We start from the raw sequence: 26,681 nt of genomic DNA, 5'->3' as shown, positions 1-26,681 counted from the left end.
CAAATGGAAACGTCACTGGTGGTGTGAAGGATGTGAAAGATCAGGTCACCATCCAAGCTCCTTTCCTACAGCAAAGCAATGAATCAACTGCGATACTAGAACAACTAATTAAAATGCAATGCTTACAAATGACAGCAGCCATGCAAAGTAAAATCACAAATAGCATAATTTATTCAAGTGAAACACAGTCAGAACACACACAGTGTTAAAGAAAAAAAAAAACAGGAAAGGACAAAACATGATACAATACTGACGCACATAATCAACAAACACTTAGACACCTTCCCCCGAGTTTCATTGGGAAACAAAGCAAAGCCATAGTGGCAGTCCCGGCACGGCACGGCCCCGACCGGTCGCCACCCGCTCCCACCCGGCGGGGCCTTCCTCTGCACACCGACGGAGCTCCTCGCCAGATCGGACGAACGCAGCCGTGAGCGCAGCCGCAGCACCCGCCCCGCCCCGCCCCGCGCATGCGCACAACCCCGCGCGCGGACCGGACGTCAGCAGCGATCGCGCCGCTGCGGAGCGCACCGAGGGCCGTTGGCCACGCCCACTCCCCGTACGCCACGCCCTGCGCCGGCGCGCGAGGGGGTCCGGCGGGCGGCCGTTAGAGCGGCCGGCAACCATGATCACTTCCGGTAGGTCAGAGGGCAGCGAGACGGCGGCCGGGGAGAGGCGGCGGAGGCAGCAGCGGGGCCGAGCGCGGGATCGACAGGAGGGGCGGTTGGGAGGAAGGGCCTCGCGGGCAGGGTCGCGCCGCCGGGGCCGAAGCGGGGCCCGTCTGGCGGCCGCGCCCCGGCATGCACAGCGAGCGGATGCGCCGCCATCTTTAGGCTCCCTCCCCGCCCGCACTGACAATAACAAGCCCCGGGCCCGGCCGCCCCGGCAGCGCCCCGGCAGCGGACAGGGGCGGGCGGGAGCCGCGCGGGGAGCGGGCGGCAGGGGCCGCGCTGAGGGCCGCGCCGAGGCCGGGGCGCCGGGGCCGCGCTCGGCCCTCCAGCTGCCGTTCGGAGGAGGAGAGGTGGTGGCGGGGCCGCGGGGAGCCGCCGCGGCCGGTGAACGGCGCTGAGGAGAGCCCGCGGGTGGCGAGAGGCGGGGGCGGAGGCGCTGCCCTGAGGGAGGAGTGGCGGCGGGAGACGGAGGAGAGCCGCGAGGAGAAAGAAAGTCGCAAAGAGACGGGGAAGAGAGGAGAGCCGGTGGTTCCTCCGAGGAATAAGAAGGCGAAGGAGGGGGAATTCCGAGGGACTCTGTCGATACGGAGAGAGCAGTTAAAGGACTCCGCTGAGAGACGCCGGAGGCCGACGCTGAACCTCTCTCCTCTTTGTCGTACCGCCAGGATTTGGTGCCCCTCAGCCTGCTCATTTGTGTGTGTTCATGTTTCCCACAGGTTTCTCTTCCCCCAACCCCTCCGCTGCAGCTCAGGAGGTCAGGCCTGCCACTGATGGTAGTAGCGGCAGCAGCTCCTCCTGCAAGAAGAGAAAGTTAAATAACAGCAACTCCGAAAGAGAGGAATTCGATTCCATTTCCTCCTGCTCCTCATCTCCTTCCAAAAACAACTCCTCCTTGTCTTCTTTGGTCATCACCGCCTCTTCGTGCTCCTCCTCAGGGGTTGCCTCCTCCAACCATCACCTCCAGAAGAAGCTGCGCTTTGAGGACTCCTTGGATTTTATCGGACTCGATGTGAAGATGGCTGAAGAGTCTTCTTCCTCCTCCTCTCCCGCTGCCTCTTCTCAACAGCAGCACCAACAGCAGCTCAAAAATAAAAGCCTTTTAATTTCTTCAGTGGCCGTAGGGCACCACGCCAATGGCCTGACCAAAGCTGCCTCCTCTACTGTGTCCAGTTTCGCCAACAGTAAACCTGGCTCCGCTAAGAAATTAGTGATCAAGAACTTTAAAGGTAACAGCCCGTAATTCCTCACAATCTCTGCGGAGCTGACGCTCAACTTTGTGTTTTGTTTTCAACGTGAAAACCGGTTGGCTTTCAAATAGCTCCAGGTTTTACAGGAAATGCTTTTCTGTGGTAAACGTTCCTAGACTTATGTAAAGGGGGGGTTATGTTGATGATGCATCCCTGCCCGATCACGTGCACATCCTGAGCCAGACTTCCCTGCCTGGGCTTATTGTTCTGACCATGTTCACTCTGTTGAGGAGAAGGCCCTGTCTAGTATGTCGAAGGAAATGTTTTACTGCCTAAGTGTGTAAATCACCTTTGATCAAACTTCTAAAGTTTGAAAACACTTTTCCAGTAATCCTGACTCAGGGTGTACTGCATGTTTTAGCCTTGTTTATGGTAAGTCTTTGCAAAATACGCTTTAAAAAAAAATAGACTTGGATCTACATGTCTTGCCCATGTGTATTTTGTCTGTTTGTAGGTTAATCTGCTTGTGCTTAGTTTTAAATGTTGAAACTAATGTGATTATCCAGCTATTAAGGTGGATTTCCTTTCTGCTTCCCCTACTTGACTTCAAAGTAGGTAGTTCAGACTTCTGCAGGTTATTTTTCTTGCAGTATGATCACTGCCATACTAATCGTTTAATTTTTTAACATCTTTTTTACTTTAATGCATTCTTCCTTTTTTCTATTCAAATTCACATTATTTTGTAAGTTCTCAACCAACATGATGGAGATTTTCCAGTGTTGTTACTTGAGACCAACTCAAGCAGAGAAATAAAGCTTTCTGATGTGAATGCTGCATGATATTCTAATGAACAATACTGAACTAGGTGAAGGCAGAGAGCCTAGCTAAAATTCTGTAGTTTTTACCCTTAAAATATCTGAAGATTGTGAGATTTTCTTGTTAGCCCATTCTTCTCTTTTACAGTAATCCAAAAACTTACTTTCCTGAGTGTTTCTGTTTTTCTTTGCGTGTTTGGATAGGAGAAGAGAGGGCTTAAAGATCTGACAGAGATTAAAACTTACTTCTAAAGGTGCAGTCGATACAAATGTTCTATAGAGATAGCACAGAAGGTGACAACCAGGATTACCTGAACCACTGCAATGTTCCAGTGTGACTCCTTGCTTTAAGGACCACCGAACTCTCAAGAATGTTCCTGGTCCGTTTCCATGCTGCCATGTCACCATCTGTTCACTTGGTTGTTTTAAAACAATACGTGGTTACATGATGATGAGAAATAAATGCCACTGCTGTGTGTACTCTCTTAGTTTTAAGAGAAGGCAACTTTTCACACTTAATACATGTCGTGGATGGTGTGGAGCTGCAGTCATCATTGCTTATGAATTGCTCTTGGAGTCACTTCCTTAAAAAGAACATCTTGAGAATCTGCATCTCTGGTTTTTATTTATGCTCACATGCCAAGACGACTAACAATCGTAGCGTGCTTTGTCTGTGATAGCCATACACATCCTTTACAACTTCTAAGATTCAGAAGCTTGGTGTTTACTCCTGTACGTCTTATTCGTTACAGGCTGGTGAAAATGAGCAAGTCCCCATTTAGTGAGTTGTCCCTGTGTGGTACAGTCAGTGTTGGGATATTGCCAGAACTGTAGGGAAGTGTATGGGGGGGAAAAGTAAACAGAAGTAGCATTTTTTTTTTTTAATCCCCAAGAGAAATCAGAGAGTTTTGGGGTGTTTGGTTGTTTGTTTGTTTTTTACTTTAAGTTTGCAAAAGTGTGTTTGAATGCAGTCAGCTTCACTTGTTGGTGACATTGATATGCATCTGACTTCCTAATTTTTCTCCTTTTCTCATCTGCATTTGGGAACTTCTGTGACCCAACAAAAGGGGTCACTTGAGCAAGCTTGAGAACTTGTAATTTTAAAATAGTCTGGTTTTCTGAGAATGTGACACAGGCAATCTTCTTCATCCCGTGGTAATTGCTCTGGTCTTGTTGTGGGCTCTGCATAGCAGGGCCTCTCTGGAAAATCTGCAAACGCTTGAGCTGTATGAGCATTAAAAGAGGCCTTCACTGTACAAATATCCTCTGGCCAAACCCAAGAGAGACATAAATAGATTAGTTCAAAATCCAGAGATTTTCCTTGTGACCGTAAAGCCTGTATTACACCAACTATTTCTATGCACGTTTCTTGAGAGTTTCTTTCCAAGTTAATGCAGAGTTGAATTCACGTATTTAGTTAAAAGTATGCTGTACACAACTCCTTATCCCTTAATCCATCATTTTCAGCTTTTGTTGTTCTGTTGTTGTTTTTTTCCCTGCCACCTGTACTATTCTGGTACCAGGAAGGAGTGTAATAAAGATACAGAACAACCTTCCTGGGTTTTAGTGCCCCCCATGTTATTTGGATTGGTTTTTATTTGTATTTTTCAATACAGTCACAGGCTGTTAGGGCTGCTGGTGTTGTCATGTGTGTGTGAAGAGTAATGCTGGGTTTATAGTGTGTTGCCATTTCAAATGCAAGAAGCTGCTTTTGCCTTATTGCTTTCTTTTCACATGTGAATTATAAGCTAGAACATCAACTTCTACTTTCTCTTCTCTGAGTTAGATTTGTGCTTTTGGTAAAAGGTAAAATATTTGACTCTTGTTAAATGCTTTCTCAAACTCTATAAAATAATTTCTTTTCAAGATAAACCCAAATTGCCTGAAAACTACACAGATGAAACCTGGCAAAAACTGAAAGAAGCCGTAGAAGCAATCCAGAACAGTACTTCCATTAAGTACAACTTAGAGGAGCTCTATCAGGTGAGTGCTTGAAGTAGAAGTGTTGAGAGGAGGGATTTTCTTGATGGTTTCGGGTTTTTTTGGTGTCTTTTCCTGTTGTTGTTTGATCTTACAGTAATGGCAAGAACGTGATGTTTTGTTGATAAATAAGGCAAGTAGCTGCATTTGGGTCTTGTGGTGTGTTAGCTGCTAAAGGAGAAATATGGAAGTGCTCAATTGGTGGTGTTTAGGTAAGGAAAAGATTTCTTATAGCTCTGATCGAGGCTCAGAAGGAATTCATTTGAAAACCAACATTTTTTGTTTGCCTTTTTAAAAGTAAATACAATACTGTCGTGGTTCAGTTTGTAATTGCTTGTCATTCAGCATTATGTCCAACAACTGAGAGCTCACTTCTGTTTGTTTCAGCAACAGCTCTGATTGTTTTGCCCTAAACTTTCAAGGAGGTCTTAAACTGCATCTCATAACCTTTTATTTATAAACTCAACTTCTTTTTTGGTGGATGGGATAAGGAGACTTTTCTTCCTCCTCACCTGCTCTGAACTTAGAGTTTTAGTGGCATTACTGCTGAAGCTTGTTATAGGGAAGCACTCTAATTACTTTGAAAGCTTTTATTACCTTGTTGGTTGCTCTCTGTTTCTGTAGATGTCGTTCTGTTCACCTGGTTTTGAGTTTGTTCTTCCTCATTCCCTCCCCTTTCTGATAAGCACTGTATTAGATTTGCCTGGTTTCTGTGAAAAGCTTGGGACAGAAATGCAGTTTGCACAAGGTTTGGGATCAGCTTGAGGGAGAAATAAGTTGTGTTCCTCGTGAAACCTGGATCCTCCCAGGCCAAGTGCCTTGGTCTGGTGCATTTTTAAGGTTATTACACTTTTGTAATGCTCACTGGTGAAGCTAATAACAAAGTACAGGCTGCATTGGCTCGTGTTTAAAATAACTTGCTCTGGACTGAAGAGCAGAGCAAATAACTGCCAGTCAAGTACTGCAGTGTGTTCAAAGTGGCTTAAAGATGCAAGGTTGTTAATACAACTTTGTATCTGCTGTGATGTTGCCACTCCAGTCCTGCTGGTTTTCGTCACAGCCTTAGCTTTTCATGACTCTTCTGCTCACAGAAAAGGGTAAGATTTTTCTTTTTAATCTGTTTTAACATCATAATAATGTAGATACCTTTCAAGAAAATAGAGTGCAGTCAGGTATGACTTTTTTCCTGTTCTTTTTATAAATCTAAAAATGTTGTGATTTAAAATGATTGGGAATCACCGGTGTTTTTAGTGCTTACTGATGTCATTTCTGAGCAACTGTTTGGTAAATGGATCTGATTCCAAACGTGCCTTGGCAGACACCATTATCCAAGCATAGAGGAAATTGCAGAAGCCTGCAGAAGTTGTTGCTGCACACCTCAAAATAGGATGCCTTTTTTTTTTTAGTGGAGTTGAGTTGTTTAGTTTCATTCTTGTCTGTGTTGGAAAACTTCACCAAGCAAACACTGAGGGTTTGTTTGGTTGTGGGCTGTTAGTTTTGCACTTGCTTTGTTCCCCAACCAAGAGGGGAGAGAACACAGCTGTGAGCAGCTGAAGTTCTGTGGAATTGACTGCTGCTCTATGGGAACAAGCCTTTTGTTAATACCAGGAAGTAAACATCTAGATCTTTGGTACCATATCTATAAGATCTTTGGTACCATATCTATAATTTCTTTTTTTTTTTTTCCTCTAAACTAATCACACTACTTCTGGGAAGTTCTGAGGTTCCTTCATCAAAGCAGTGCTTGTTTTGTTCCTGCTTTCCCTACCACAAACCCTCGTTTGGATGCTTTAATTAAAAGACTAAAATTCACCTTAAATTCATGGATTCAGATGTTTTGACCATCTGTAAGACACTGATGAAAAGGTTTTATTTTGGTAATTCAGAGTAAAACCACTTGATGAATTACAGCTACTAAAGTTATCAGGGATTCCTTGTGTAGAATAATGTCTTGTAACTCTAGCAATAAAATTGGCAGTAGTGTTGCAGCGGTGTTGTGCTTCATAAAGCAAATCTGCTAAAACTTTTGCTTGTGTGCTGAGGAAGTTTGTCCCCTTAAAAATCCTCATCATAATGCCAGTAAGTTGGGCAGAATTCAGAAATAAAAATATTTTTATGGTTGTTGCCAACAGAGATGCAGAAGGTTTGTATTTGGTGTTCCAGCACCAGCCTTGTGTTTGATGTTTTGGGATTTCTGATGCACAAATGGAGAAGCACAGCTTTATATGAGCACTGTATAAAAACAAGCAGGTGCTCATATCTGCTCATAGGTGTGTTTTTCTGTGTGCAGCAAAAAGGCCAAGCTCTCGAAGGATTTTGGCAGTGTGATTAAATAGCACTTGGGTTGATAGGCAGCAGTTAGGAGGATGTTCAGCTGAAGTGGCTGAGCTGAGCAGCAGCTCTCACCTGCTGCTCAAGTACAGCAGAATCGCTGCTGGCGTTGGAGTGCTGGTTAGAAGTGAGGCTGGGGGGCTGTGTGGGCAACCAGCAAGTCAGAAGCATCCATCTTTCTTGCTCTGTTGCTTCTCCAGCTTACTTTGGAGAAGTCAGTCGCCTGCTTAGTGGAACTTGAATCAAGTCTCTTTAAACTTGGGGTTTTCAATCATCTTTTTCTTCTGAAATCAAAGTGACAAATAAGCAGCAGCAGGTTGTGGGAATTAATGTTGAGCCTACCCCTACAGGTGGTACAGCACGACAGAGTTGCTTATCCTTCACAACCTACTCTGAGCTGTAGTCTAGAGTGTGTTCTGTTGTGTTGTTGTATTTGTTTGGGATTCCTTATGTGTTAAGTCAGAGATGACTTTATTGCTGTTTGCAGATACTAAGGTCTGTGTATTCTGACAATTTCTGGCTTTTTTTACTAATCCTAATTCAGATGTCCCACACTTGGCTCACATTTCTGTGTGTTGATGCTCGGAAGATGCTGGCTCAGCTTTAATGCCATGCTTACTCTTGCTGTACCTGTTGCTTTCTGATGAGCTTATGCAAGTTTCATTTTCCTGTTGGCCGTGTTGGCTGGGTTTTATTTTGTTCCAGCTTTGCTGTGTCACAGAGCCCATATTTACTGATTCACTTGTGCTGTCTCCATCAAGAAGTGCTGTGTACCCCAGCAGTGATTACCAGTTGCACAACAATAACCAAAGCAGTGCTTGTAACAGTGGCTGTTAGCTGTTTAACAGTTTGTGTGAGCTGTTAGCAAATGTTTGAGGGGGCTTCAGTGTAATGGAACAGGCATGCTCTGTACACTGAAATTAATAAGCACTTATGTTCTGAGCTGCTCAGGGCACAGCTCTCCTTTGTCTCTTACCATTGCAGTCACTTATCTCTGGTGTTTGGCATGCAGATGTTAAGTGCTGCAATCAGAAGATGATGGACTTGGAGTGAGAAGCAGCATAATCCCATGTCTTTTATTTTTTTCCTTGTAAAACCACATGTGAGAACACAGACAGACTTCTTACTGTCGCTTTCTCTTTATTGCAGGCTGTTGAAAATCTCTGCTCCTACAAGATTTCAGCAAACTTGTACAAACAATTGAGACAAATCTGTGAAGACCACATTAAAGCACAAATTCACCAGTTCAGAGAATATCCTTTTTTAGCTGTTGACAAGCCAAAATGTTTTTACCTGCCAGTATGTAGTGATGGATTTCTCTAAGTAGTTCATGACACTGAGCTATGGTGACCTGAATTCCTGGTTTTTGCATAGTTGGGTCTATTTGTGTTTTTGTAGGACCTCACAAAGACCAATTCTGGTTCCTGTATATCTGTGACCACCTGCAAACTTGTTGAGAAAGTTTCATTGGTACTTAGGAAATGTTTTGACATTTTGTACATTTTGTACAAGTTCAAATTAGACTCTGGAGAGAGAGAAAGACTGTTTGTTGTGTCACGTGCTCAGATTGCCTTGTTCAGGTAAAAAGGAAAGCTGGAGCAGCTAGTTCCTGTCTTGTTTGAAAGGTGCTACTGGTCTGGGCTGGTACTGCTTCTGAGGGTCAGAATGCTTCATCTGGAGAAGTCTGGAGTTGCATCAGAATGAGATCCTGTTAAGTGGGTTTGGGTTGGTACCAGAATTATGCTGCAGGCTGAGTACAGGTAGAATTTTGAGGACAAATTTCTATCTCCTGATGTTTCCTATTGATATGAGCTGAAGTTACAGCACCTATATGTAGTGGGGCTGCTCTAAAAGTAATGCCTCCTATTTTATGGTGGTGATGGTACAGCAGTTGAGGCTGGGCCTTCCCACCAGGTCCCATTACATTGTGTGGCTGTGTGACAGATGGCAGCAGAGGGGCACTGACAGAATGGCATCTGACATGGGAATGCGTACGGAGCGAAAGGCTGGGACTGAATCCCTTCATGCAGGGAAAAAAGGCACCCACTGACATGCATTGACACTTGCTGAACACTGATGGAGACCAGACAGTGGATGTGAGCACAGCGAGGGCTGGGTGGTGCATTTCAGCAGCAGTGACAGAGGTCACCTGGTGCAGGTAGTTATGTGCAGGCTCTTGTTCATGGCTGGTGCAGGTGCAGAGCCAGTGGTGGTGACTATTGAAACACTGTTTTGTAGCTGTGACTTTCCTCTATCATGCTCTATCAGCTGGTGTTACTGTGCTCCTTCTGGTTGTTTGTGGAAATAAATAAGAGGCATTACTTTTGGAGCAACTGGTGTATGTTGTGGATTATTGGAGTTTCAAGCGTGTGGGTTTTCAGTGTTCTCTGCACGTCTTCTCCAAGCTGGGGCGTTGGACAAAACATTCAGAAGTATTTAGGTTTAAAAACAGGGAAGTTGGAACTGTTTGGGTTTGTTGTTATTGAAAGCAGTTTGTTTATAACATGGCCTTCATTAAAATTAAACAATTTGAAAGAAATTAGGTGCTTCTCCTTGGTAATAGGTGAGTTTGTTGTACTGTTATGTGTTTTTTGTTCTGTTTTAAGTTAAGCTCAATGCTAATGCAACCTATTAATCATAATTTTCTTAATGATTTCTTCACGGATTCCTTGGATAGTGTTCTTTTTCTAAAGAAAATAGACAAATGTTGGCAAGATCACTGCAGACAAATGGTAAGTTTTTCTCTTTGGGAGGAAAAGCAGTTTTCTAGTCCAGCTGATGCTTTACTTAATTCTGTTCCCTTACCAACACGCTGTGCTTCTGAGACATTATCTTTCATTTTGATAAGGCTTCTTTGTGAAATACATTGTATCTAGTACATTGGGAATAGAGCCTTGAAAATACAGCAGTGTATTTCTTGATATGGTGACACTGGAGCAGGGGGTGGCCAGTGCAACTCGGAACAGTTATTTCCATGCAGGCTGTTTTCTGCTTGTACCTATTATGAAAGAAGCTATTCTTTTCAGGAGAAGAATGCTGAGTGTCACATTGAATGGCCCTCTGGGATTGGCAGCGCGCTCTGAACAAACTGCCTGAAACCTCACTTGGGGATTTCTTTGTTGTTGCCACTGAGCATCATTTGTTTTGCTCCTCAGTTTCGAGAGTGGAATAATTGTGGGTTGTTTTTTTTTGTTTCTTCTCGTACCAGATTATGATTAGAAGTATTTTTTTGTTCTTGGACCGAACTTACGTACTTCAGAATTCGATGCTGCCGTCTATTTGGTAAGGGCACAGAGAATAACATCGTGAGGGGGTTATTTAAGTTACCACTTGTCTGGCAAAGTACTTTCCACTGACCTGAAACTGGATGGTGAGGACACACCTTCTTCATTTTAATGTCCTTACGGTGAACTGCAGATTCTTCTAGAATAACTGATAGAAAGTCTCAGCTAAGTAGATATCAGCATCCAGTTTGTGCAATATAAAGCATGTATTCATGTTCAGCAAACGAAGTGCCAGGGTTTGGCTTGTTTGGGTATTGCTTTTTACACGTGTGGTAGTCATTGAATGTTTTTGAAGGGGAAAAGTTACCTGAAATAAGAGCAAGTTATTCTCTCTCTCTTGTTCTAATAATTAAGCAAATGCCCTTCAATGCCATCACCATACTGTGTGTTTGGTTCTTGACTGGGAGCTATACTGTGTGAATTACTTTGCCACAGAATAAAAGAATGATGGATGGAGGGCCTGAATTTTCTACAAGTGCCCAGAATCACATTTCCAAATTCATGGAGCTTTTGAACTGAGATGCCTAAAGCTGTGATCATTCCTTGTCTTTCAAATCGCTGAGTTTTTCTAAGGGCTGCTGAAGAGAAATAAAGATTAGGAAGTGATGGACAAAAAGGGATATTGCCCAACAGCTCATGTATGGAAGTGAGGATGATATTCTCCTTTCCTTGTAGAAGCTGCTGTTCAAACAGTTTTGTCATCTGCCAAGTAAAAAAGAAAATGCTGTAAAAGTTCAGTGATTATTTAGGAAAAATGTGTGCATTGGTCTTCAAAAATCTGTCATTTACTGCTGGTGTGTTGTCATTATTAATTTTAGTATGCATGTGTTTATCCACCTTAAGTGATTTGGGGGCAGAGGAATGAGGAATTTGGAGAAAGCTATTGGGCTCCCTGTTAGATCTAGGTCTTGTTTTATTAATGAATTATTCAGAGGTGATTCTTAATTTATTAAATAGTTTTTATTTTCTTTTTAGGGATATGGGGCTAGAATTGTTCAGGACTCATATAATCAGTGATCAGAAGGTTCAGAACAAAACAATTGATGGCATTCTTCTGCTGATTGAGAGAGAAAGAAATGGTGAGGCTATCGATAGGAGCTTACTGCGGAGCCTTCTGAGCATGCTTTCTGACTTGCAGGTGAGTAAACTTTTGTGCTAACTGTAAATCAATAAATATCTTACTCTTATTTAGTGCTTGGTAAGCTTTACCGTGGCTCGTTGTGTTGTTTCTCTAGATTTATCAAGATTCTTTTGAGCACAGATTCTTGGAAGAAACTAACCGTCTGTATGCAGCAGAAGGACAGAGGCTGATGCAGGAACGTGAGGTATTTTGAATGCTTAATGGTATTTTATTATACCTACGAGTTGAGTGCTTTTCAAGGGGAGGAGCTGTTCTGCTGCATTACGTAGTGTGTTGGGCCATACTGTGCCTTGCATGTTTATCATAGCCTGAAAAGCAAATTCACTTGGAGTTGCCTTCGAGTGCTGATGATTGCCCCTTCCAACTGGATCTGTTGCTGCTGTCAGCCAATATTACTGATTTTTTTTTTTTTTTTCCTCTCTTGATTTTTAAAATATACAAAACTATGCTGGCACTTCCAGGTTCCAGAATATCTTCACCATGTCAACAAGCGCTTGGAAGAAGAAGCAGACAGGATAATCACTTACTTGGATCAGAGCACGCAGTAAGTGCAATCTCTTTGCTTGGTCTGGCTCTTCTCTTGAGGGCCATCAGCTTGTTTCAGTCACTGACTGACTATCAAATGCTTCTTGTTCCCCAAAATTTCTCGGTTATGATGAATCACTGCCTTGGTTGACACATCTGATACTCTTTTTTTCTAAGCTGCTATTAGTTGTGACTTAAACGTTGTTGGGTGTCTGCTTGGAGGAACAGAGGCTGCCACTCCCGGTCTGAGCGTCTTCCTGACATGCAAATAATCAGCTTTTATCTTACCTGAAAAAGATAGGGCCAATTTATTTGAGAGGAGAATTCTCAAGTAAGAAACTTTTGATGCTTACACAAGAATATTTGCATGTTTGTTACGGAGTGTGAGATATTGACTAATGGCACCCTTGAGTCTTGGTGAGGAAATCCTGCCCCTGAATATAAACTAAGTGGAAGTCATGACTGTAGGGCGCGAGGAACGTCCTTCTAACATAAAGCTGTGGTTGCTGTGCTCACCACTGTCATAAAACTATGAGCAAGTGTTAGCAACTTCTTAAAAAGCAGGTGCAGAGCATTCCAGTGAGGAAGGTGCTTTGCTGCTACAAGCTTAAATTTTGATTTATTACTTCCTTGAGCTGTTAAAAACTTGGGCTCATGTAGTGGCTTCCTTCTTCCACACCGTTATCAGTGGCCACCTCCTTATTTTGTTTGAATACCTCTTGGCTCGTGAAATGTCCTTGTTTCCTGCTCCCAAGGCAAATCTCCCACAAAGCAGGAAAAGGTGTATTCTTCATAGACTTCTTGCTCAGCTTCTTCACTGTTGGAGTCTTGGTCCAGCTGCTTAGAGGTCACTGCTTGCTTAATGTGAGAGTTAATTCCTCAGTCAACAAATGGAGGAAAAAAAACATTTACTGAGAAGGAAAAAGGATAAATGTGTAATTCTAAACATTTTCTTCTATAGGAAGCCACTAATTGCTACTGTAGAAAAGCAACTTCTAGGTGAACATTTAACAGCCATTCTCCAGAAAGGTAATCTTTCCTCTTTATAGAAGTGTTTCTAATTATTGCTTGGGGCTTTCAGTTCTTGTACTGGGGGAAATAAAAAAAAAAGTGACAGGTTCAAATGCTGGGGCAGGGCTCCAGCTGACATCATTCTGTAATGCCCTTTGCAACTCAGTTCATGGAATAGCACTGACCATTTTGCAAGTAGGCAAGTATTGTTCTTGTCAGGGCCACAGTGGTGGTTTTCAGATACACAGCAGAGTAAAATGAAAACTAAATTGGGGTTCTCTTCAGTTCAGTGTGTTAAGTATCATTTTGGACACTCAGAGGTAAGGGAGCAGCGTTTGAGTTATGGTTTTACCAGACAACAGAAATACTGATCACTTGCTACTCATAAAATACAACTTTAAAAAAAAATAATAAACTTGAGCTGCAAAGAACATTGCCACAGCTCTGTAACAGTGTCTGTGGAATCAGAATGATCCTTTGTTACTCTGAGAGAGGGTCTGGAGATAAATGTGGGCTCATCAAAAGTTGAGCAATGAAGTGATCCGGTTCTTGCTTGCCAGATTCTGGATGACAGAGGTGTGTGAGCATCTTTTTGCACATCTGGGGTAGATTCTTTGTTCAGAGCAATATCAAGTGTTTAGTATTTACCCAGCTACTTTTCTTAGAGCCTTTTGCCAAAAACTTTAAAGTGGAAGGTGAAGTTATTTCTTGAAGCTTCTTGCCTTCAACCACCTGTGAAATTTATTTTTTCAGCTGGAATTGCCAAGAAACCTTTCCTACTGATCAGTAGAGCATAAAGTCCACAAATTTTAAGGGAATAGCAAAGCAGGAGCAGGCAAAAGTGGTGTGATGTGTGAATTAGCCTCAGAATCAGCTCAAGTGGCCATTCTGCATTTTACTCTTTCTGTTAGCTGGATAGCTTTCCAAACCAGGGAGGGGGAGGGAAAAAAACTGATAAGAAATACCAGCACTGAACTGCCCTTACTGCAGTTATAAGCTGTGCTCTCTTTGAATTACTGTAGGTTTGTAACTGCTGCTAAAATTCTCTTATTTGCAGGTTTAAACCACCTTCTGGATGAAAACCGAATTCAAGACCTGTCCCTTCTGTATCAGTTATTCAGTCGGGTGAGAGGTGGAGTGCAAGTTCTCTTGCAGCACTGGATTGAGTACATCAAGGTATTGTTTGTAGAGCTCTGGTGTTGGTGGAGTTTATACACAGATATGTCAGTGATCTCTGGAAACTGTTGCATCTGTGAGAATTAACTGCACTTGCTGATAACCATTTAATGTATGGCCTCTCAAATTCTACTGGGTAAAGAATGGTAACTGTTCGAGTCACATTGAAGAAAACATCAACTGTTTAATTGCCAAATTGTGAACAAATTAGCAGTTATTTTGTTTACAGCTGATTCTGGGAGACAACTCTATTTTGCCACGTGCTTTTTGATACTGACAAAACACTTTTCTCATCACCCTTTTAAAATTTACTGTCAGAAAAAAGTTCTGTATTTGTTAATTTGGTTTTGAGTCGACATACAAGTTCTGAGAATGATTATGTAGTAATTCATTTATAATGCTGTTTCTTCTGTTGTGTTAGTGCAACTTAACTTCAATATTAAAACCAAAGTATTACAGAGATAACTTAGGCTTTAGGAATGTTGTCATTTACATTCATTATTCAATTTCATAATTGAAAAATGTTTTATTTTGCAGGCATTTGGTAGCACCATAGTAATTAATCCAGAAAAAGACAAAACCATGGTCCAAGAACTGCTTGATTTTAAAGACAAGGTTGACCATATTATTGATGTTTGCTTTCTCAAGAATGAGAAGTTTGTAAACGCCATGAAAGAAGCCTTTGAAACATTCATTAACAAAAGACCAAATAAGCCAGCTGAACTCATAGGTATTTTCTATCTCTTCCCATGTGAGAATTTGGTGGGAGGGATGGGAGGAAGTTGCCAATGCAGCTTAAGGAGATGTGATGTGATGGAATTGTTGTGCTGTGCCTTAACACACAATGCATCCTCAGACTGTGGGATCTCTTGTGCTTTGTTATGCTGGTGAATTCTTGCAGAGGTTACGGTTACAGAAGTGAAAGCTGTTAGCACTTAGGCATCCCAGCAGTTGACTGGCTTCCAGTTTTGAGAATACCAGTAATTCTGACTTTCAGAACCTTACATAACTGTGCAGTTACCACGTGCACAGGGCAGTTGGGGCTCCACGTAGGTATTTGTCTTCATGTTTTTATAAAAGTGGAGAGAAGTGGCATTGCACTGAACTCATCTCCTTGGTAACAGAGCCTCTGTAGCAAAGCAGGCTGCTTACATCTTTCTGTTATGTGTCTAGCTCTCTGCAACTGGAAATACCTTAATGGTTTGCCTGGATGGTGCCTAACACTGGCTTTGCTCCCTGTTGTGCTCTCAGGCTGGTGGCACGATGCTTTCTGCCCTTCTTTTTCACCTGCTTACCAAACAATTGGAAGCTAGACTGCAATCTGTTAGAGAAATTGGGTGGCATAGACAGTACATTGAAATACTAGTTTACATATTCCTTTTCTTTATCATGATCTTTACTAATACAGCCATGTTAACGGCAGTGTTGGCTTTGTGCACCAAGATTGTAATACAGACCAGAATTTCACACATACACAAAGATTTTATTTAACTGTACTAAAGTTAAGATGCAACAACTGCTTATCTGAAAAGAGATTTATAACTAGCTGTGATTAAAGTAACCTCAAGATCCTTTAATTTCCAAAAGATTTAATGGTATTAGATATAAAAGCAGAAAAACATTAAGGTACTGCTTCATTGTGATGCTGGGCGTGTGCTAAACTTATTCCTTAATGTTCTTTTAGCTAAATATGTAGATTCAAAGCTTCGGGCAGGCAACAAAGAAGCTACTGATGAAGAACTTGAAAAAATGCTGGATAAAATTATGATCATATTTAGATTCATATATGGTAAGTGTTCTTTAACCAGCAACATAAAGGTACACTGGATTCACTTTTGCAGTCTTTCTGCATTCTTAAGTGTACTGCTGTTTAATGAGTTAAAATTCCCGTTATGAGATCTGTCTCCAAATCTATTGAAATGTCAACATCAAGGTCCTCGTTGGTTTTATTGAGCATTAAAGCCCCTTAATAGTAAAAAATGTTTATATAAAAGCTTCCAGTGTTTTGTGATCACTATCAAATCTCATCTCTTACAGGAAAAGATGTGTTTGAGGCCTTCTATAAAAAAGATCTAGCAAAGAGACTATTAGTTGGGAAGAGTGCTTCAGTAGATGCTGAAAAATCTATGCTTTCCAAACTCAAACATGGTAAATACCTATGGTTCTTTCAGCCTTATTTGAAAATAGTCACTCTAATGGGACTACTCAGAAATACTGTTTAGATTTCCCTCTATATGACAGCAAAGATCTCTTGGTGTTTTTTGAGGAGAATCATTTGCTTTAAATTTAGTAACTGACAGTAATAGCCAAAAACCAACAGTTTGAAGCTCATTCTGTATTTTGGCCTGTGTGATAGAGTTGAGATTCCATGCAGAGCTTATCAGTGATGTGTTCAAACTTGAGGATGGCCTCTCGTTATTTCCTCCATGTGAGCTCAGTAAGATGAAGCTGTGGGCTGGCAGTTCTGTACTCTGGTCTTCATTGCTTTAGAATGGAGTCTGTGGGAGGTAGCAGCAGGATTCTTACAGCTCGGAGTCTTGTTCCACCATTGGGAGAGTTTGGCAGGAAGCTCACGAAGACTGGAATAAAAGCCTGAGTGACAAATTGCCAGTGCAGTTGGAGGGGGAATGGTCTGTTTTCCTTGTGGGGAAAAAAGTCTGGTTGCAAAGTAACTAAGTAACTAAAACATCCCCCCCTATTGTTTGTTATTATCTTAATGATATCCAGATCTTTATTTAAGAACACTTGATGAAATAGATCATCCTGCCTCAGTATACATTCTTATATGTAGAGAAGCTGCTCTGCAGTATTTGATAAAAGTTCTTTTTATGAATGGATTTATCTTTTTTTGTTTCCAAATACAGAATGTGGAGCTGCTTTCACGAGCAAACTTGAAGGAATGTTTAAAGATATGGAGCTTTCAAAAGACATAATGATACAATTTAAACAGGTACTGCTGAGAAGCCTGCCATGGCTCCTTCATTTACTTGTTTTTTGAGTGAGGTGTTCTCAGAAAGTCTAGTGAGAGATACAGAATGTCTTTAATTGTAAACATTTCTATTGTAATTTGAGTTAAACTCCTTTTGGATTATTCCTATGTTACTTGCCTATAATCTAAGTGATTGCTTTCTAAGGGAGTGCCCAAATATCTGACAGGGAAAGCAGTGCCTACTGAAACTCAGTGGGAGTTGATTTCTTAATTTGTTTCTGTACTTTTTGAAAATGTTGCTGAATTTGTTGGTGGTTCTCTTGATCAACGAAGCTGGAAATAAACTGGAAGAAGTAGTTTTTAAAAGGGGAAAAAAAGAACAGGGAAAAGAAATGTAATGGAAGAAGAACTGTAAAATTAAAAACATTTTAGTGCTAGTTAATAGCACTGTATGCTGAGGGACTGCCTCATAAGTTCAGTCATTTAAGCAGGTAACAATGCCTCCAGGCCAATCCTTTTGGCCATTACTTAGGGCAGTTCTGTACTGTTTTGCTTATAAGCAAAGGTCAACTTAGTTTCCTCAATTCACATATAAGTGGGTGCATCTTCACATCAGCTTCCTAAAGCACTTTTGTTATTATCTTCCTGTAAAGCACCTTTAGAATATCAGAAAAGTGCTGTTTTTATATTCTACTTTTCCTCTACATAACCTGCATTTTATGCAGCAAAGATACCACAGGGTTATTGCCTTCTGTGCTCTCATCATGCTCTCTGGCTAGCTTTTCAGTCCTGCTGAAAACACGTGTCACCAATACTGTTTTCTCTCAACGTGTTTCTTTCTGCAGTATATGCAAAATCAGAATGTACCTGGCAATATTGAACTAACAGTGAATATCTTGACTATGGGTTACTGGCCAACCTACGTGCCTATGGAGGTCCACCTGCCCCCAGAGGTAATGATATGCACCCACTATGCCAAGCAGCAACCTAGCAGAAGTGCACCTTGGCTTCATCTGCAACTTGTCTTACTTGATTGCAGAGCTTTTAAAGTAGAAATTGTTTGGTATCATGGCTTTTTTTTTTTTTCCTATTTTTTAGATGGTAAAACTGCAGGAGATTTTCAAAACCTTTTACTTAGGAAAACACAGTGGTAGGAAGCTTCAGTGGCAGTCAACTCTAGGACACTGTGTGCTGAAAGCAGAATTTAAAGAGGTGAGTCTCCTGTTTTTCTTATTCCCCTGACTTTGCCAGATCCAAATATGGGTGTACCTTAGGAATGTATAGAGATGTTTTTGTTCTCCCATGGCAAACGTAGAAGCCTTTTCATTAAAAACAAGTTTTGGAAGAACATAGCAGTTTTTAGAGAGCTTCCAACTATTTCCCTTTATCATCTCTCTGTGGGTGTGAATATATCTCAGGAAGATTTCCCTTGAGAGCTGGGAATGTTTACTCAGTTTTATTTTTCATAATGTTAATGATGAAACAAGTATTATCCAAGCTAGTAATAGCAGCTGTGCTTTTGAACTAATACTTGTCTTACATTTTGGATTAAAGGTCTTTCAGATTGTAATTTTAAGCACACTTTGGATTTGAATTTGTCTGAAGTTGCCTACATTAGCAAATTTTCAGTGGGTGTGCTAGTCTAATCTGACCTCTGTCTTGCTCTGCATTTCACAGTAAACATGAGGAGATCAATAACTTTTATTCTTTCATATTCTAAAATGAATGAGGCAACTGCATCCTGTAAGAGAAATAACTGCCGTAGAGGAATGAGTTGATCCCCCTAAAGCAGCCTAATGATGTCTGTTATTTCCTTTGTGATAGGGCAAAAAAGAGCTTCAGGTCTCCTTGTTCCAGACACTAGTGCTGCTCATGTTTAATGAAGGAGAGGAGTTCAGTCTAGAGGAGATAAAGCAAGCCACTGGGATAGGTTGGTACTAAAAACACTGACTGCTTCGAGTGTGTTCTTGAGTGAAAATACTAACCAACCTGTTTCTGCTTTAGAGGATGGAGAGCTGAGAAGGACACTTCAATCTCTGGCTTGTGGCAAAGCTAGAGTACTGACTAAGAGCCCCAAAGGAAAAGATGTGGAAGATGGTGATAAGTTCACATGCAATGATGATTTCAGACATAAGCTGTTCAGGATAAAAATCAACCAAATTCAGATGAAAGAAACGGTATATTTCTTGCTGTTTTTTCTAATAATGTAGGTATTTCATTCTTGGGCTGAGTATCTTGTTGCTTGCCCATTTATAAGCTTTATTCCTCTCAGTTGTAATGTCCATAATGGTATCTGTGTGAAGGATGCACGTATATTTTGGATGATAGCACAAACTTAACAGTGGACGTTTAAACACGAGCTTCTGTGCTAACTTAGAAATCCATCATCTCTACAGTTGATCAGCAGAGGTTCCAAGTAGTGGATGCTCTGTTCACCTCAATCGTTCCCTAGAGCTTTCCTGATTTGTGAACAGATCCACTGTGAATTTGCCAGCTAATGTAAAATCTGTGCAAAGATTTTACTCCCAGCACGAGTTCTTACGACAGTGGACTTGCATATTTTGTAGGATTTATGTCCAGTATTTTACAGTAGACATCTTAGAGTCTCAAAATAAGACTCATCTTAGATATGAAGAAGAATGTATTCAACAGTTGTGGTGTTCTCTTTAAAACTCTTCCTAAATGGATCCATCAGGTAGAGGAGCAGGCAAGCACTACAGAGAGGGTGTTCCAGGACCGGCAGTACCAGATCGATGCGGCCATCGTGCGAATTATGAAGATGCGAAAAACACTGAGTCATAACTTGCTTGTGTCAGAGGTCTACAACCAGCTTAAATTCCCAGTAAAGGTGCAGTACTGATTCCTTTCGTTTTTAAAATTTGCTCTCTTTGTCCTTTCACCTGTGCTCAGTTAAACGGTGCTTCTATCCGAAACGTGTTTCTTCTTTCCTGATAGGAGGAGCAAAAAATAGGTTATTTCAGGGTTCTTTAAGTGCCAGTTTCATTAGTTCATGTGAATGTTACCTCTAAATTAGTACAACATAGTAAAGGTTTTGAGAACTGGGAGTTTGTTAGTATGATGGTGAAGCCAAGCTGTTTGCATGTCGATGTTCTTCTGTTTATCAAGTGTTGTGGCAGTGCAGTCTTGAGAGAATCGGGACGACCGGTTCAGATAAGCAGGAATCATTTTGATCCTCGACTTAATCTGGCTAATATCATATTAATAGATCAGTAGCCAGTCAATGTACAGTGTTTTTTTCCAGACAGATTGTGTTATATGAAAAAAATTATGGAATGGAAATTACATGTTGGTGTCTCAAAGTTAAAGTGGCCCACAGATGCAGTGTGGGAAAGAACAGCTTACTGTGTATGAGTGCAAACTGATTTTCCAGAAGACAGTGACATAAAACTTAGATAACGTAGATTCTATGAGTCTCTGATAACATCTGAGCTCAGCTATGTGGTGCATCCCAGCTAATTCTGTAGCTTTCTCTTTAATTGCACATTGCAAACTTCAGCAGCTTTGTGTTGGGAGATGTTTCATCAGTCATCTCAAACAGTATGGGTGTTTGGCTTAGGTAGAATTGAGAAGCACTGACTACAAAATAATAATGCTGACGTCTGCTTTAATTTACAGCCTGCTGACCTTAAGAAGAGAATAGAATCCTTAATTGACAGAGACTACATGGAAAGAGATAAAGAAAACCCAAATCAGTACAACTATATTGCATAAACATATGTTGGCCTTTGTTTTACTGCACACTCGGTGTCATACGCAATTGCCAGTGGATAAACTAGCCTGTTAATCCCGTTAATTGACTTTTTATACTACCGATGACTGAATGAAAGCAGTGTAATGGAGGAGAATAGTAGAGTGGACTTCTTTCAGTGGTTAACATGCCCATTTAAAGAGTACTATTTACATTTTAAGAAGAATGCTGTTGAACTCTTTGCATGTTATTTAGTAAGATGTGCAGGAAGCTGCAAGAAAGTATCTGGTCTTCGTAATTCCATTTGACTCTGGGTCTGAAGAGGAGAGTCCCTTGATATGACAGATGTCTTTCACACCTTTAAATGGAAACAGAAGGTTAATATAAGAAAATAGCCTTTAAAATGCTTAAACTGCATGCAAACTTTTAATTTACTGTACAGAATGCATTTCAGTTAGCAACATACCATTGGTTTGGATGATACCCACACGAGGGTTTTTCTCAAGGGGAGGGGAGGTGGGGAATAAGCCGAGCTGCGCTTATTGCTGATCTAGTGGAATCTGTTCTTGGTTGCAGTTAAGACAAAATGGTACCAATATAAAATGATTTATACAAGTTTGTAGCGTGGGCATATGTATACAAATATCATTCTTAAATAACTGCTACAACAAAACAAGTTCAGATTTGTATTTGTATGGCTTGCCTGTAAGACCTTAGTGTTCACCTTTGGGAATTTTAACATAAAACAGCCATAATGGAAACAAAAGTGACAGTTCTTACTGGACATGGGTAGGAGGCCTTCACCTCTTGGCAGCAATACTCTACAAAAGAGAATCTATTTAAAGGTATTTATGAAAAGCCACACTGTTCTTGTGGTAAAGCTATAAGAACAAAAGCTACAAATTAATTTTAATACTTGTTTTGTTTTGCAACATTCTGAACTTGAACAAACCTCAAGGTTTAGACAGGGCACATAGGAGGCTGCCCTGCTTTGGATTGCTTTAACTTAAAGCTTTAAGAACTCAGCCCTAGATGTGGCAGGCCTCCGAGAAACCCAGAAGCCTACCTCTCATACAGAAAGATAGCTAAGTATTGCTGTAAGGCATCTAAAACGTCGTCTTAGGTGACCAGAGAGATTCTTTACATCTGGATAAGACACGAGAGAATAAGTCACTTGAATGTAGAGCTTTTTTTCAACAGGTTGTTTTTTATTGCTATAGCAGTACGACAGGAATACATGGGGTGAAAAATGTCAACAGGAAAGGTAACTCCTCTACGTAACAGTTCTTCCTTACAGCCAAGCTTTAGACCTACAATCAGCTGTGTTGCAGAGCACAATGAAAAACCTCATCTTTGTTCAGGCACTAACAGTCCTGGGGAATAGCAGACGTTTCCTGTAAGCAAGATGTTACTTTCTTTTCAGTGACAGTGTAACTTAGCGCTCTGTGATCTCTAACTTTTATCACTGTGATCCCACTTTCAGGGGCCTACATGTGAGAGAGGGGGTGTGTGTGTGTGTGTTGTATCTGACGTGTCCCATCCTTACTGCTTTTTTGGTCCATGGTTTAATTCTGTGTTTTCTTCAGCTGTATGTTTTCTCAGGCTTCTTTTGTACACAGTCCTCAGTTGACAGATGGAGCAGGTGGTTTTTTTTCTCCTACTGAATTACTTACTGTCACCCTCTAGTAACTGTAATACAGTTCTTCAGGTGATCTGCAGAAAATCTGCCTTAACCTTTGACACTGTTACAGCATAACTACTGGTAGGCATCCAGGGCCACAATTGCCTCTGTTAAAAAAAAAAAAAAAAAACATTAATAGAATTATTTGGTAAAAAACTCAAAGATTGCTCTGCGAACAGAGCCAAGTCTTTAAGTCTTATTTCAAATGGCAATCCTCTGGGGAGAAAATGCTCTCCTCCCCCCCACCAAACAAACAAACAAAAAAAAAGAACAACCCTTCTGTGTTTTCCATTCAGCGTTCCTTTTTCTTGTATGTGTTTTGTATTTTTAGCCAATAAAAGATTCCTTTTAAAATGGTGTTTTGGAGAAGAAACATAAACTCTTTGGGAGACAGAAGACTTTAAAAATCGCTGTCAAACTGGTTCCCTTCACTTGGTTGTAGCAAATCAATCAAACACCATTGCACATCAAAAATCCCTATTCTGGTGAAATCCTCCCTCATCAGGTAAGCTTGCTGCAATCAGTCAGACTGAGCAGACAGGTGCAGGGCCTGTTTAATTCTTATCCCATCCGCTTCAGTCACTTAAACGCAGAAATTATGACTTTAAAAACGTCCTCAGCTCTCATAAGACTTCAGCGATCTGAGGCTCCCCGTGCAGCAATGCAGTTAAAGCAACCCAGCAGCAGCACTGAGAACGCTGACTGGGCTGAGTGGAGGAGCAGGAGGGAGGGGAGAAGGCTTCTCGTTCTTCATGGCTTTTCCCTGAGCACTTGCTCATCTCTTCTGCTCGTTCCTCGTTCATGACAAAGCTGCAGCCAACATTTACTGACTGGCTGTACAACTCTGCAACCTCTTGCTGGGATCACGTGCCTGCCTATTGAGCCATATGCATCTCTGGATGAAAAACGAGTGGGCTCGGACCACTGCTCATTTGGCTATAACACAGCTCGTCTGTTTGGCCACACATTTTTAATCTTGACTCTTGCATGCAGTTTATAGCACCTTGTTCATAAGAAATTGCAGTTTATTCTTAGAAATATATATTTTAAGTTTTTTAATCTTTATACCCGTAAATGGAATATTTTTTTGTCTTGGCTGGTTTAAAAAGTGACCATTTTGTTTAAATGCTGTAATTGCAAATGTGTTGTAAACATTGTTTTGTTCTATAGTTTACACAGAGGTGCCAAAGTAAATAGTTAATAAAAAGGAAAAAAAAAAAAAAACCCTAGCAAATTAAGTTGCTTTAGCTGTGCTTCATATTTTGGTCTCTGCTCTTTTCTTATCAGTCAGCTGGTTGATTTTTTCCTAAGCATATCATTTGCCCTAATGCTTTCTTCTTTTTTTTTTTTTTTTTTTTTTTTAAACAGTGCATCTAAATACATGTCCAAATACCACTTTGTTGGGTTGTTTTTAGTGATTTCATACAGTAGGAAGAATATTTTCTTTGGAAAGTTACACTAAAATTGTAAGAGTACAGCAGCATTCAAAAATGTAATATACTTTTTGTATAACAATTCTTCAGAGTACGTCTGGAGTGGGAAGAAGAAGACAACTAACCCTGTTATTCTCAGCAGCCTCTTCACTCGGCTACAGGAATATAGAATTGTGCTTTTTCACTGCATCAAAAAGTGAGAGTTTATGCAGACTTGCAAACAGGGCATGTGTCACCATTGCATCCGTTGATGCAAAAAGCAGCAAAACCTTTTTAATGTTTCATAACAAGTCTGATATGGGTACAGAGAGTCTTTCTTAAAGTTGGTAAATAATGTAAATACATGTCCTTTCAGAGAGTGAGTCTGTTATCTAGGTATTTTGTGTCATTTAATAAATATTAAACAGTTTTGTGTTGATAAACTCTGGTGTAAAATGCCTTTTTCCTCAAACCGCTGTATGTTGGGCTTCTCACGTTTGTGGCTTCTTTAAAATCCTCAGCTTCTGCTCCGCCAGCACAATACCTGTTTGCTACCTGAATCCCAGTAGTTCCTTTTGCATTCGGTCATTAAAATCCCTTCGGTTTTCTAAGCAGCTTCCATTCCTGAATTATTTCTATTCTTTGCTTCCAGAGAAAGGGTTTGAAAGCACAGGGAAGCGCAGGAGAGGAAGCGGCGATTCCTCCCGCCAGCTGTGCCAAAGGCGCTGCAGCAGAGCGCTCAGCCTGGGGTTGGACTCGGTGATCTTTCAGGTCTTTTCCAACCTGAGCCATTCTGTGATTCTAAGCAGGGAGATCCTAAAAGGTTCCTCGGGTGGGCAGTGCTTCACAGGGGGCACAGCAGGCGGCTTCAGCTGGTGCTGCTCAGGTGTTCTGCTCTGCTGCGGCCTGGAGGCAGGAGTGTGGGATACTTTCCACTAACAGTTCCTACTTCAAGAGAACACTTCTGACTTTCTGTGTTTTCCATAACCCTGCAGAATTTTGTATTTTTTTTTTTTTTAAATCCTACTAAGTGAATAGTTGGAGTAAATACTCCTGATTTGTTACTGTAAGGTGTATTGCATTTCATAAAGTAATCTTTTGATTTCAAGGGAAACTGGTGCCAATCAAGTAATCGATTTAAGATCTTCTGTTTTTTTCTTTTTTTTCTGCTCTGGATGTAAGGGAGATGAATTCCGTGCAGAGGGCAATAATGCAAACATGGAAAGAACTGGGGAAAGGAGCAATGGGTCTGCCTGCAGGGGAGCAGTTATTTTTCCTGTTTAAGTAACTGATGCCTGATAGAAGATTGGCTTTCAAGTATCTACTGGAACTTGTCCTGCTGCTGCTTGTATCCCACAGGCATTAAGATACACACAAAAGCAGAAACTTTTAAAGCTGTCTTTCTACAGTCAAGCAGTGAATGGCAGTGCCATAACTAAAGCCCTCTTACACTTAGAGAAAGTAGCTGGCATGCAGCAGATGTGCTTTTAGTGATGAGAGCTCTTCAGCTTAACTCCTTAAATCGGGGCTGTTTGTCAGCTTGAAGCTCCTCTGTTTTAGAGCTGGAGGAAAAGAGAAATGCCATCAAGTATTTCAGTGTAAAAACAGTTAAGTAATCTTTTACCATGAAAAGCTGTCCTTTCAAAACCACGAGTCCAGCAGTTCTGCTTCATCAGACAACGCAGCCCATGTGGAGCAGGGCCAGGCCTGCCTGTAGGCTGCAGCCAGCCTGTTCCGGGAGCATGGCCTTGTGCTGCACTGCCTCTTCTTCCTTGCTTCTTATTCCTGAGGTCCCCGCTCCAATAGCACATGGCAGACCAACCCAAGCAGGATAGTTGCTGTAGCCTACACCAGTTCTGCTCAGGACCAGGCAGGGAGAGGCGCTGGCTCAGGGCTGGATGCGGCATGTGACTGGGGGCTGCCTGCAGAGGGGTCATGCTGGCGTGCTGGGGAGCGCTGCAGCCCTGCAGTAGAACATCCTAATAAGATAATGGCTATATCATGCAATTTCCCTTCCACCCCTGTGCTTTTAGATGCAGCTTTCTGCTCGAGCATGAAGCTTCCTGCCAAAGTTTCTCCAAACAAGTTACTGTCAGTACGCTTTCATAAGAGCAGAAGCAGGAGGTGCCCAGTATACGGAGCTGAGCTCCTTCACATAGCAATTGCTGCTCCAAAGCTGACATTTATCCCCAAGAAGTCAGCCTGTATGTAGCTAAAAATACAAATTTCTGATTACTGATATTTTTCTGCCATGCTGCTGCAAGCCTACAGAATGCACTGAGTTGTCAGCCTACCCACTGAAAAACAGCTGTCCATTTTTCCCTGTGGAACAATCTAACTCAGCAATTTGGCATAACTCACAGAATGCACAAGTCTCATCTGCTGCTGCTTGTTAGCCCAGCTGCCTGACTGTCCATCTCTGCAACACACATCGTGTCCCACGGCAGCAGGGCTGCTCCTGAACATCACCAGATACCCCAAACCATCATCTGCATCGCTCACAACTCACAGGGCTGCTGGCAGTGGGATGACCGGGGACCTGCTGATCCATGCTGCTTGCTTACAGCAGTCTGCTTACAGGCAGAATATCCCAGCCAGCAAATAGTTAAAATGGCATCGTGAGCATGCTTGTATAACACGCCCGTGGCCCAGCGCCGCCTCCCTACCTTTGCTTCTGCCTGCAGGCTGGGAACGTGTTTTTCCAGCTGTGTCACAGTGTGAGATCTCAATGGGCTCTTGCAGGAAATTCTGCAGCCGCTTGCTGCAGCCTGGGCTCTGATCCCTTCACCTCAGCACAAAGGTTTCTTTTTTTGGCATTCCACGTGATTG

General features: G+C 41.7%; 1 protein-coding gene and 1 long non-coding RNA gene across 2 annotated transcripts; one reads left to right on the top strand and one right to left on the bottom strand.

The window, feature by feature from the left end:
- Nucleotides 1–526: 526 nt before the first annotated feature.
- CUL4B (cullin 4B) lies at nt 527–23,664 on the top strand. Its single transcript, XM_052672960.1, has 21 exons — nt 527–638; nt 1,388–1,897; nt 4,541–4,656; nt 8,134–8,237; nt 9,647–9,716; nt 10,193–10,266; nt 11,244–11,406; nt 11,504–11,593; nt 11,871–11,953; nt 12,896–12,963; nt 14,003–14,121; nt 14,659–14,851; nt 15,806–15,910; nt 16,159–16,269; nt 16,986–17,071; nt 17,896–18,003; nt 18,149–18,262; nt 18,875–18,980; nt 19,055–19,227; nt 19,746–19,898; nt 20,687–23,664. The coding sequence occupies exons 1-21, from the start codon at nt 626–628 to the stop codon at nt 20,780–20,782; spliced, it is 2,655 nt and encodes an 884-aa protein (XP_052528920.1). The 5' UTR covers nt 527–625; the 3' UTR covers nt 20,783–23,664.
- Nucleotides 22,469–26,681, bottom strand: LOC128075850 (uncharacterized). The gene is made up of 3 exons (XR_008204129.1): nt 26,519–26,681; nt 25,303–25,414; nt 22,469–22,547 (listed from the first exon to the last, which is right to left on the bottom strand). It is a non-coding gene; the product is annotated as an uncharacterized LOC128075850 (long non-coding RNA).

This window comes from Tympanuchus pallidicinctus, unplaced genomic scaffold, assembly GCF_026119805.1.
Source record: "Tympanuchus pallidicinctus isolate F22 unplaced genomic scaffold, pur_lepc_1.0 scaffold13, whole genome shotgun sequence".
Lineage (NCBI taxonomy): Eukaryota > Metazoa > Chordata > Aves > Galliformes > Phasianidae > Tympanuchus > Tympanuchus pallidicinctus.
The sequence above is the reverse complement of the archived record's forward strand: the minus strand, read 5'-3'. Positions and strand labels throughout refer to the sequence as shown.

Bases quoted from the DNA above. Each gene is read 5' to 3' on its own strand.
- CUL4B (XM_052672960.1), top strand. The intron at 11,594-11,870 runs GTATTTTGAATG...TGGCACTTCCAG, and splicing joins GGCTGATGCAGGAACGTGAG to GTTCCAGAATATCTTCACCA. The intron at 16,270-16,985 runs GTAAATACCTAT...TTCCAAATACAG, and splicing joins GCTTTCCAAACTCAAACATG to AATGTGGAGCTGCTTTCACG.